Below are 12,380 nucleotides of genomic sequence, written 5' to 3' on the forward strand. Positions count from 1 at the left end.
CTGTGCTACTGGCCTTTCATCAAATTATGCATATTTCTGCTTGGTAAGAATAAGCAAAACTAGTAACTTTAGTCTCCATAGGTATTTCTCCTCAAAATTTTCCTTCACTGTTGTCAGTGCAAAACCCAATTCCTAAAGTTTGGTATTCCACTGCCTATCATATTCAACAGTAGTGTTTTGGTTTACTCCGGACTCCTTGTTTGCTTGTATTCTCCATCTCCTGTATTACGTGTTGTTTGGAAGGTATCTAAAGTTTGTCTTTCTGTCTCGTGTTCTGCAGTTGTTCAGATTCCTTGACAACCTTGTAGGCAGCACAGATGAATAATATTTCAGTGGAAAAAAACAATATTAACACTGCAATAATATTTCATTTTTCTTATATCTGCTCTTACCCTATTTTACCATGTTATCCTTCCACTCTTTTAAGATAAGGTATTTTATAAACAAATAAGAAAACTAGAAGTTGAGGGCCGTCAGGACTAAGTACATTGGTTTCACAGAATTACAGAATGGTTGGGGCTGGAAGGAACCTCTTGAAATCATCTAGTCCAACCCACCTGCTAAAGCAGGTTCACCCAGAGCAGGTCACACAGGAATGTGTCTGGGCAGGTTTTTAATATCTCCAAAGAAGGAGACTCCACAACCTCCCTGGACAGCCTGTTCCAGTGCTCTGGCACCCTCAGAGTAAAGAAGTTTCTTAAATATGAATGCAAACAAAGACTAAGCAGTTGAGCAGGGGCATGGATGGCCTATAGAAGGGGCAGGACAAAGGCTGAGAGGGCTACCATGACTTTCATGAAAGGAGGAAGAGACCTACTGAAGTGCAAGGAAGAATGTGGTACATAACACAAAACAGTTCAGGACTTCTTTCCAAGAAGAAAATCTCACCATAAACAGTGTAGTAGCAAATGTCACTTGATGTCCCTTTGTGCATTGATAAGGAATGGTGTGGAAATCTTGCCTGTTCCTTACATTTCTGCTGAGTTTATGCAGAGGAAACCAAAACCCTTTCAGTTGCGCCTCAGCCTCCATCTCTCTGAACAAGACAAACCCCATGTCCCAAGCCATTCCTCAGAGGACATGCCTTCTGGCCCCTTCACCAGCTTTGATGCCCTCCTTGGGACATGTTCAAGTATGTTAACATCGTTCTTAAATGGTGGGGCGCAGAACTGCATACAATACTCAAGGTGAGACCACTCCAAAGCTAAATGCAGGGCAATAATCACCTCTTTTGACCAGCTGGTTATGGTGTATTTGATGTCCCCAGGATGGGGTTTGCCCTCTTGGCTGCCAGGGCACTCTCTGCTGACTCCTTTTGAGCCTCCTGGCAACCAGCACCCCCCGATCCCTTCCTGCAGGGCTGCTCTCCAGCCACTCCTCTCCCCATTTAGATTTGTGTTCAGTATCATTCCATCCCAGCTGCAGAATCCGGCATTTGTTCTTGTTCAATTTCATGCCGTTAGTGAAATTTAGATTCATATGAGTGACTGTCAGTATAAATTTTCTCTTGGTTTTGTTTGCACAGATGGAAACCTTCACCATACTGACGTTTCCCTTTTTGGAGAGCCTACTGAGTTTGAATACTTGAGGAAAGTGCTCTTTGAATATATGATGGGTCGTGAGACAAAGGTATGGAAAGTTTTATATGGTGGCATGTGATTCAGGTTAGAACAGAGTTTATCATCCTTGCTGTCTAAATTTGAAGTACCATGTGTTTGTGATTCATTACATGCTGTTTATTACTGACACTGGGATTCAACAGGTTTTCAGGTTTTTTTCCAAAGGAGCATGATCCCTACCTTAAAAACTTTGTTGGCATGCCAAGATGGCTGACAGGGGAAAGGGGCATTGTCATATCTCTCACTAATATACCTATGGAGACAAAAACTTTTATAGGTAGGTATGGTTTTACTTGCAAATACCCTGTTGCCAGTCAGACTTTATGAACTGTGAAAGCTGGTATGCACAATACTAGCAAAAGTGCTCTTTTGTTATCACCTTGTTGCAAACATGGCAAGTAACAGTTGGATTAAATAATAGTTTGTTAGTAGCTCTGAAATGGTGAAATATCTCTTTAATTGCTTCTTAAAAATGTTTTATAGGGCTCCCAAATCTGTATGCCTTGTCTAGATAATATAAATTTACTCTTAAAAGCAGTGAAAAACTGCACAGTAGGCAGCTTCTTGTATGCTGCAAGCTTGTGCAATCATTCCTACATTGACATTTTACTAGCTTGCGACAGCAGTGATGCTTAGAGATTGATCATGTTCAGAAAAAGTATGTCATAACACAAACGTTTTTCTTGGACAATAAATACTATGTGGATGATTTTTTTTTTCTCCTTCCTGGAGTTCCTCCATTCTTTGTTGCACTGCTTTCAACTTGGACTACTGTTAAGCAGAGAGGTTTTATGCAGGTTTCTACGTTAATTATCGTGGTTCTCATTGTGTTCTGTGCGGAATAAAACTTGGTTTGTGCAGGACATCTTGTCCTTATGAGATTCCTCTTCCTTTCACTTTTTATCCCATTTTTCACTTTGATATTAATTCCTTTTTTATTAAAAATAAAAATCCCTGATCCAGAAAACCTAGAATCACAAGTTAGCTTCTGTTCACAAGCCTGTGGCTCATTGGATGGCTCTGCTACTTTAATAAAAAACAACTGAAATCGTTAAAGAATGATTTTATGATTTTGAATTGTGAGGGACTTGGACAAGAGAAAATTCTAAACAACATTGTCAGTAATGTTTCAATTTCAAGAAGTTTTGAGGCAGCAGTAGATGGCTATTGCAAATAGGTGGTGGATGTCACAAATTTGCGTTCCAGAATACCTAGTTTGAGACCTCTTTTGTCACTCGTTAAGGCTATTTTTCACTGGTTTTCAACACATTAATATGCCTACCTCAAAACTGTGAATGAAAAATTGTGAGGGTTTTTTTCCTTTTTAACAGTAATGTACTAAAATTTGCAGTTGACTTCTTCAATAACAGCAACTACAATCGCTTCTAAAATAAGTTGACTTTAGGTCTCTTTCTTTCAATGGCTTTAAATAAAAGCTATATGAATAAGCATAATAAATTTATGTATGTATGCATTTATATGTATAGATTTATATGTTTGTATACCTATACATGTATTTATTTGCTCTGGAGATTAATTTTTATTTAGCCAGAAGATGCCATTACAACATTGCCTGCACACTGGCTCCTAAAAGCAGATGAATATTGGGACAAAAAAAAAATCAGAGAAGAGAGACATCAGATTCCTACAATAACTTGGGAAGGAGTTGTTTAAAAGTTTATATGATTGAAAGGGGAAATATATTTAAACAAACAACCAGCAGAAATTATTTTCAAAGCACTACAATTTTTAGCTTTGGCAAATTAGATGCAGATAGGTAAGAGAGAATGACAGAGTTCTTAAAAGTGAATGTGATTGTATTCATCTCTATTAGGTGTTCATACAAATTTGATTACCTCAGCAATTCTTACTCAAGAGTAGTAAATGTTCTGATGTATTGGAAGAAGGGAAGAATTTCTGGTATTGTCTAGTTTGCTATTACTAACTGCTCAAGATTGTAGCTGTACTGGCATTTACTAATGGAAAATTAAAGTGGAATGAATGTTAGCGTTTTTACTAATGTAAATACAGAGATACTTTGGTGTCTTCACTTTGACTTCAAAAAGTGCTTTTGAGCCGATTTCATATGCTGGTTTTCTTTCGGCCATTAGGTGTGGTGCTAGAAGACACTGAGCTTAGTGTCTGATCTCATAGAGATAGTATTGTATAATGTTACATTTACTGAACCATATCTCAAAAACTGGTTTAATCCTGCTACACTGGCTGGAGCACCACGAGCAATGACAATGTGATTGATAAAATCTTTTAAACAGAGTCTAAGTGTGTTAGTGCAGTATTAACATGTGCTTCTTTCTCCAGCACACTCCTCAAGTTAAGAGATCTATGTTGAGATTTGCCTCTATGGTACAGACATAACTTTCTCTCAGCTTTTGTTTTCCTGGACCAGACAAGGCAATTTTTTTCTAATTTTCCCTTGTAAGATCATTCTGGTGGCCTTTCGCTGTGCAGAATCTCCTTTTACAGTAAAAATAAATATGCCATATCTCAAAGGCAGTGGAATCGGTGATCTCTATGGACATTAATTCGCCTTTACTGAAAGGAGTTCCAAGAGAATCTGTGTAAATTATCTGCGGGGAGGGGCGGTGCCAATTATGCAGCTTGGTAAATGATCCTGGAATCATATTAAATAGACATTAATGAATGCATCAGTTGTGTTACAGTGCTGGAGACAGAAGAGACATGTTGAGGGTTGATTGTGGCTCAGTATCTAAGAGTCAGGAATGATGGTCCTAATGTGGGACTTGTAAGCTACCACATTCTCTGTAAACGGTATGTGTCTTTGCTGGGGGATTTTACTGTCTTGCCCTGCAGACCAGCTTTATTTTTGCCTCTTCCTTGGCAGGATAACCGAAATGAGATTGCCAGCTTTTTCTTAGCTTACAACTTGTTCAGAATATCTGAATCTGGAAGTACATGGCATACACCACTAGGTCAAATTAAATAATATTTTCTATAGACACATGAATAGTTGTGCTGTCCAGCTGTACTGCACACCAATTCTTAAGTCTTGCAGAAATCCTAGATGCTCTGCTTGTAAATTCATTATGCTCTTTGGAGTCTGTTCTGAGGCCAGAAAAGTCAGTCTGAGGTTTGTATATATAGTAAATATGTGTGTCGATATCAGCTAGGTGCATGGAAGAATGTAATGGAATATACATCTGTGTCGGAGATAGTACATTTATGCAGATCTTTATCTGGCACCTCGACATGCTCTTGTGCACTGCAGAAAAACAAGGGATATTTCTGTAAAATTTGGATTTTAAAGGTTCTGCCTTTGACCAGCAGCTCTTGAATTACAGAGAGGACTGATTGGTATCATTGTAAAAGTAGTTTTTTCAGAGATGACATATCTGAATATATCAACCTCATAGAAAGAAATGGGAATGCAAACTATCAGCTCTTATAGCAGGACTAACTATTATGTTTGGGAAAGCTCAGGGTCTTTCTATAGGTAGAAATAGAGATGCACACTTGGGAACATGTATGTGTACTCACACACTTAATGAGTTATTAGGGGTTTTTAATAGTAGAATAGACTGTTAGAGAAGCCTGTGTTGAACATGCTGTCCTGAGATCTGCAGTCCTTGTTTATGAACTATGCAACTCTGAATAGTGTTGAATAATTCTGCTTCGAAATCTCCCTAGTGGCCTCAAAAACTTGGAGAAGATATCAAGTCACTGCTAGTGATAAATTACAAAATGGTCATTTTCAGGAAAGAAGGTTTCAGATAGCCCCTATTTAGGTTGGCACATAAGTATCCGTACTTTCTTGGAGTATTTGCAGCGTCTGTAGATTTTTTCTTTAACAGTTGCATACCATTGTGTCCTGTAGAAAATGGTTAAGAGCGGGCTTTCTTCATAGCTCTGTTACAAACAGTTCGAACAGATTGTAAACCCAATGCTTTCCAATCTTTCAGTCCTGAATTATGGCAATGAGGATTCTGGCAAGAGAAATTAGGAAAGTGTGATGTTAGTTTGTAGCGCTGAGCACATTCCTTCATGTATCTGGGAACTGCAGTAGAGGCACTTCTTAATTACGGGAACTATTAATATGTTAAAATTAAGCTTTTTGAGCTGAAAGGATTCAACAGGGCTTGGGTTTTTGTTTGTTTGTTTTCTTTTTTTATCCCTATTTAAGTTATATACTGAAAGAATTGTTGCAAATTAAAGCTTCAACCTCTTACTTTTAGCTGCAGTCATTTGGGTCCTGCAGCTGCTTTGTTGCTGCAGCCTCCCTCTTCATTCCACTGGTAGTAAACAGTGGATACTGAGAGCAGCAATCTTATCTCATCCACATTCTTTAAGAGCAGCAGTCCTGGGTTTGTAGCAATCACCTTCTGTTTTAGCTGAACTGCAGCCCTTACTTTGACCTTTATTGTAAAAGTCACCTGAACCTTGTTTTGTGCCTTTTGGATTTTTTTTCTTCCCACTCATCTGTTTATAAAATGGAAATAATCATTGCCTGTTTTACACAAAGCTTTTGATATTCTTACATTCTTGCATCTGAGGATGTCTAAATGATTTGCTGTTTAAATATGGGCTTATTATATATCCATTAAAAATATTTGCACAACTGGAGTTGCACATCTGACATTGGATCTGCTTTCTCAATGTTTCATTTCTTTACAAAATACTTGGATGATGTGAATATAGTTGAATCCATAAGGACTCTCTCAAGTGCCATGTGCTTGAAATGTGCCTTTCAGAAAGGCCGTGCTAAGATCGAATGTGCTTGGAGCAGTATTTGTAACAGTATACTGGCTTATTAATGGACTTCAAGTATTTGAGCAGTTACCATAGAGCTTATATGGTATTACAATAGCTGCAGTTTGTGACAATGTGAAATGAAGACTCTTAATCATTTTCATATAATTCACGTAACATGTTATCCGTATGTGATGATATCGTACTGGTTTCACTGTATTTTCGATTGACATTACTAAAATAGTATTGTATAGTATTCTTAAGTGAAATGCTTTTCAAAATATTACAAAGCATTTTAGTGCATATTAAATTACTTATAGGTGATATATTTCTTTTTAGACAATGGCCAAGGTTATAACAACAGTGCTGAAGTTCCCAGCAGATCAGACTCAGAAGATACTAGAACGAGAAGATGCTCGACCATTGGTAAATTATATAAGTAAATCAAGTTTATGCAAGAGATTAGGTTGCAAGAATAAGGAATTAGAAACTTTCTTTTAAGTCTTCTTTTTCCCTGTGTCTGTATTCAAGGAAACTCCTTTTCTCTCTCCTTCCTCCTTCTACAGTGGAATGTCACATTCCAGATGTAGATTTCAGGAGTGAGAAAAAAAGCAAGCATATTTTCTTAGCTAGTGTTTCTCATAATCAGTTAACCCATATTTCTGATAACTATGAGTACAACAGAACAAAGCTAGTTTACTCATCACTACTATTCCTCAGATTAATTTTCTGATGAAAAAAGTAATCTGACAGAAAAAGATGTGTTTAAATTCAGAAGTTTCTGTGGAGTCATACCAGTTTTCATTAAAAATATGAGAGATATTTCGGCCTTGGGATAAAATTTCTGGCAAAAACAATAGCCATTTTCCTTGTAGAAAAGAAAACCGATTAGCTCGGTCACTTGGGATGTGTGTGTTTGAAGTGAGATACGTAGATTTAGGTCATTCTATCTGAAGTGAGTGTCCTAACAAGACTTTTAAAAAACAATTTAAAAAAAGGGTCTTCTCTTCACTTTGGTCTGTTTACCGGAAAGATGAATTTGAGTTTGAGAAGCAGACCCAAAAAAAGAAGAATACATGAGCATAAGCATTTCTTTGCTATTACTGTTACTATTTTATGTATTAGAGCTATTTCTTATTAAGACGAAAACTGCAATAATGGTTTACTCTGCATTGTATCTGGAGTCAACACGATAATCCCTCTCTTTGTGAGTCAGCTTGGTAGAACGCCTAGGTATTAAAGTGAAAGGAAGAATTGCATTCTCTTTCTCTTACTGCCCTACATATATATTTATTTAACACTAGCAGAAACAGAATAAGATAAAATTTTAAACATTTTTAGATTTTAGTTGAAGCAATTACATTAAAGACCTGTTGATCCATTAAAACAAAAGTTTAAAAAATATAAATTCTAGCATTTATTTGCTTGAAGTATCAAACAGGAGGAAAGTGTATATATTTTAGCAATTTCCTGTACACTTAGTAGGTTTGGGAGTGTCTTGGACCTTTGTTTGCAGTCCCTTCAGCTTTTCGATACTTGAAAGCTGGTCTCCTTAAAACAGGCATTCCCAACTTCTGTTACAAAATGAAACTTTAACTTGAATTCATACAACAGATTTTTGTTCTTGGTATTAAATTTGGCTGGAACATTTTAGCTACTGAGTTTTTTTACAGGCTGCAAGTGCTTCGATTGTTAAGGATAATGTAATTTAAAGAGCTTCATGTCCTGATCAAAATCTTCTTTGGTTTCACGTAGCAGTCCCTGCTTGGCTCAGATCTAACATATGAATTTTCTCCTTTCAAAATCCACCAAGAGATTAAGTGAGATGTCTTATGGAAACTCAAATATTAGGGCATGTTAGGCATATTATGGAGGATAGATTAATTTCTTTCTTCACTTTCAAAGTTACTGAGTTTGTTTACTGAAGCACAAATCAATATTTCTGGCTGGTCTTCTGTAGTTCTGTTAGGACTGAAAAGTAGGAGGAGTCTCAGTAAGATATTCTATCAAGAAATATGCTTGTGCTTTTGTTTTGTGTCTATTGACATTTACTAACATGACATTAGTACTTCTCCACACTTCATATTGGAGTGATGCCAGTGTTTTAAAATGCCCAGTATTTTGATCTGAGCAATAAAGTCCTGATCTACAACATAAATGTGCATTTTTAATATAAAGCTTGGTTGTTTCTGTATTTCAGTTTATGGCCAAAACATCTGTAAGTAATATTAATGTGTAAATAGTTAATTAACTGTGCTACTGGAAAAGAGTAAGTGTGTGTAGTAATAAGTGTCTGTGAGTAATTATTTACCCTCTTAGTGGACATATATTTAACAGGTTTCTGAAAACTTTTGACAAATTCCTATGTCCATAAATATGTGCTAGATCAATGTATCTCCTCCACTAATCTAGATTTTACTACATAGTTGTTGTGCTCTAACTGTAGCATACTCATCTGTAAGCAGTAGATGAGTAGCAGAGTTCTCATTTACACTATTAACAAAGTAGTCAAATAAGCTGTTTTCTTCCTGGCTTTGTAGTTTGCCTCACCTCGCAGTGGTATCTTCTGAATATCCCATCAGTCTGTGCTTAGTTAGCATGTGGGTGAGTGAAGCCTAATACATATTTGTTTTATTGAAAGATGAAACCTATGGATTAATCATTCTTCTGTTTTTTGTTGTGTTTTTTTTCTTGTCTGCTTTTGTTCCTTTAAAAAAATAATTTTTTGGTTCTATATGTATATGATAAACTTTATTCTACTCGTAATCATGTTTTGCTTTACAAAGCCAAGTTTCAAAATGGTAAATATTGATTCAAAACAAATCTTTTTGAGTTATAAGCATAATTTGAATTGTTGATTGAGCTACAGAAATCTCAGTTGTAGAAAAAACCAAATCAGATTTTAAATCAATTAATATGTAATACTTAATTTTATTGCACTTGGCTTTGTTTTCTCTTTATTCACTTTCTGAGCTTCCACAGATATATAGGAGACATACACCATACTGCTTGAAATAAATTATTACATCTTATCAATATGAAAATGGATTATGTTAAAAGCATTCATGAGACATTCTCTGTGAAGGAATTAGAATTTGGTTGCGTTTAAACAGCAATAACTTTCTGAATCAGAGTTTTGGCTTGGTACCAAGGGAAGCTAGAGCAGAGAAATAAGGGAGAACAATTTGGGGAGCTTTACGCTCTCAGTTTACTGGGCCTTTTTTTCAGGTTTTATTAAGCTACTTTTGTTATGAATCTGTGACACTAATTGTGGTGTTACAGAAAAGCAACAGCTAATTTGGGCCTAGAGGTGCAGGTTGCATTAGACTAGCCAAGCTAAAGAAGGAGCACACAAGCAGTAACAGTTGAGAGAGGAGAAGGATACGGAAGTTTACAGTTAAAACCTTCTGCTCTGCATGGTAAGATCGTAATTTGAGTTGTTAGTGGTGTACGATATTTATTGCACTCTTCAGATAGGAAACGGCCAGCCCAACTTTCCTCTTTCTCCTTTGCACAGTTGCCAGGAATTGGTTTGGTGCAGGTGAAGCAATCGCTATCAGTGGGATGAAATGCAGCCGTTGTCCTGGACCACCACCAGGGCAAAATGGGCTGACTTGGGCTGTTTCCATTGACACCTATCACAGTGCAGCTGACAGGCAATCTTTCTCACTTGCAGTCATCCAAATATAGCCTATAGTACAAAATAATACCTTTTTCAAAGGAAAAAAACCTATCCATCTTAGCAGTCACGGGTTCTACTTTATTTTGTGTTCCTTTAAACCTTTGAATGCAGTAGCAGATTCATTTTATTGCACTTAAAATGCAACAGAGTTTGGACTGTTTGCCTCCCAGCCTTGATCACATCTTGACAGAATCAGCAGCTCTGTTGAAAATAATGGAATTTTTGGGAGTGATAGGACAAAGCTGTTTACAACACTATTGCAGGAAGCATGTTTGAAATTTAAATTATTGTCATGCTGTCTGTGATACCAGCGTCAAAAATTCAGGCCTTTGCAGCCATATTTGAAGCATGTTGCAGAAGGGCTTGATTTTCACCTTGATGTCAGCAATTACCTGGTTTACTTTCATAGCTTAAACAAATGTGTATGGAAACTGTTCAAACCTCATTTTTGGATTGTAGTTTCTTATTTTATCTCAAGTATTTTTGCGACTTCTGTCAATAGATAGCCAGCAAATGGCATAATATTCTTCCTGATGATGCTGATTTCATTGTGAAAGCACTAAATATTTTCTTGGTAGAGGAGACTTTTCCCTAGCCCCAAAGTTGTACTTGATCATTTCAGTTTGGTGATAGGCCTTATGCAGAGAGGACAACATTGTTTTTTGTTGGATTAAGATGCAAAGATGTGGTAGACTATCTATTTCCGACTGTATTCCTACAGGTTATTTTCATTTTCATCAGTTCCTCAACTGTTTTGCAGATATTGCAATGGAATTACTTGCTCAAAATCAGTTAATAATTTGGCAAATTGACTTACCTGAAATTCTTCCATCTCCTATTCTGATTAATAAGCAATAATGTCTTTATTATTTTAATATTAAGTGCTTCTAAGTTGTTCTGAATAATGTGACATTTGTTCATTTCATTTCATTTCATTCTTCTAGTCATGGCTACGACCATCTTGAAGAACTTGTGATGAGAATGTCTCATAGCACTGCTGCTTAGAAATATGTTCATATCTCTGTTGTTGTCCCTTGGAAGGGACACGAAGAAAAGCTGTTATTCAAGGTCACAAATGGAACAGCAAGAACCAAAACTCAGCACCACCTTTGGACCATGAATATAGTTAAAACTGCCTTGACAAGAAACGCTAATCAGGGGTTATCTGGTGATGAGTCTTTTTTCTCTTCTATTGAACACTGTCTTCTATTTTGGGTTAAAGGTTATTTTTTTAAAGGAGAGAAAAGACTTTATCCTAGGAAGGAATTGCCCACTACTGTATCTCCATACAGGCTTTACTGGGTGTTTTTTAAGAGTTGAAATAAATGGTTTGTTTCTTCTATTTATTTTTTTATTTCTGAATGAATTGTGCAATATACTTTTGGATGGGTAGCAGTTGAGGTGATTTTCCTGATGAACTAGGCACTCTTGATGACTACTCTCTCCCCATTTGATCTTACGATTGTTTGCTAAAGGTCACTTCTATATGCTTTTGCCTACAATAAACACAGATTGCAGTACCTCATTTGTTTACTCCTAGCTTTTGTACTTATATTTTCTGGAGGAAAAGTACGTTACTGTAAATTGTAAATAGTTAATACATAACAGTATCATATGCTGATCTGTGACTGTTGACAGCACTAATCTGACAAGAGCTGAGATGAAATAAAGTTTATTTACTGTATAATTTTGGAACTTCTTTGGTATGATTTTTCTTCTAAAAGGATCCACCAGTTTTGTTCTTATTTCTGTTCAAGACATCCTTAGCTGAGACATTTCCAGGCTGAAATTCCTCTCATAAGAAGAGCTGTTTAAGTACATGGAGCTGTAAAGAGTCAGTGGAGACCTTCACATTTTCAAGGGATCACAGTCTGTGAAACAGAACGATGGTGAGCTGAGACACTGGCGTGAGAATATAGCAAGTAGGGAAGTTTGCTTTGTAAAAGTTTTGAATTATGTATTTTTGTTCTTTTAAATAATGGTCATTTTGGCATGTAAGTTGTGATCCTCTGAAGTGGTATGCAAGTATGGGTAAATTTAACTTGTTCTCCAGCTACTTTGATACTTGCCATATCAATAACCATCACCTGTATTGTATATACTAGTTTGCCAAGATGGTTCAAAGAGATCAGTCCTCAATGGATATAATTTTTAACCTCAACGATCATAATTTAACCTTAAAGAATATAGTTCTTAACCTCAATGGACATAATTTAACCTTAAAGAATGTAATTTTTAACTCAAATGAGTAGCATTTTTAACCTCTGAGTGCTGTCCTGTTAGCCAAGGAGAGCAGCAGGTTCTCATGACTGCAGAAATGGGTTTGACTGGTGTGTGTGGTCTAAACTGACAGG

General features: G+C 36.5%; 1 protein-coding gene across 9 annotated transcripts in view; it reads left to right on the plus strand.

Annotated features, from left to right (window-relative positions):
- Window positions 1-11,713, plus strand: part of GOLGA4 (golgin A4) — a 128,239-nt gene extending 116,526 nt beyond the window's left edge. For 5 of the 9 annotated variants that reach the window (XM_065052030.1, XM_065052026.1, XM_065052027.1 and 2 more), the window contains 4 exons: window positions 1,526-1,629; window positions 6,665-6,770; window positions 8,885-8,948; window positions 10,971-11,713. In XM_065052030.1, the coding sequence (XP_064908102.1) occupies window positions 1,526-1,629; window positions 6,665-6,770; window positions 8,885-8,937 (263 nt within the window). In that variant the 3' untranslated portion in view covers window positions 8,938-8,948; window positions 10,971-11,713. The remainder of the gene's footprint in view (window positions 1-1,525; window positions 1,630-6,664; window positions 6,771-8,884; window positions 8,949-10,970) is intronic. The other 4 variants (XM_065052024.1, XM_065052031.1, XM_065052023.1 and 1 more) reach the window with 4 other exon arrangements.
- The last annotated feature ends 667 nt before the right edge of the window (window positions 11,714-12,380 follow it).

This window comes from Columba livia, chromosome 2, assembly GCF_036013475.1.
Source record: "Columba livia isolate bColLiv1 breed racing homer chromosome 2, bColLiv1.pat.W.v2, whole genome shotgun sequence".
Classification (NCBI taxonomy): domain Eukaryota; kingdom Metazoa; phylum Chordata; class Aves; order Columbiformes; family Columbidae; genus Columba; species Columba livia.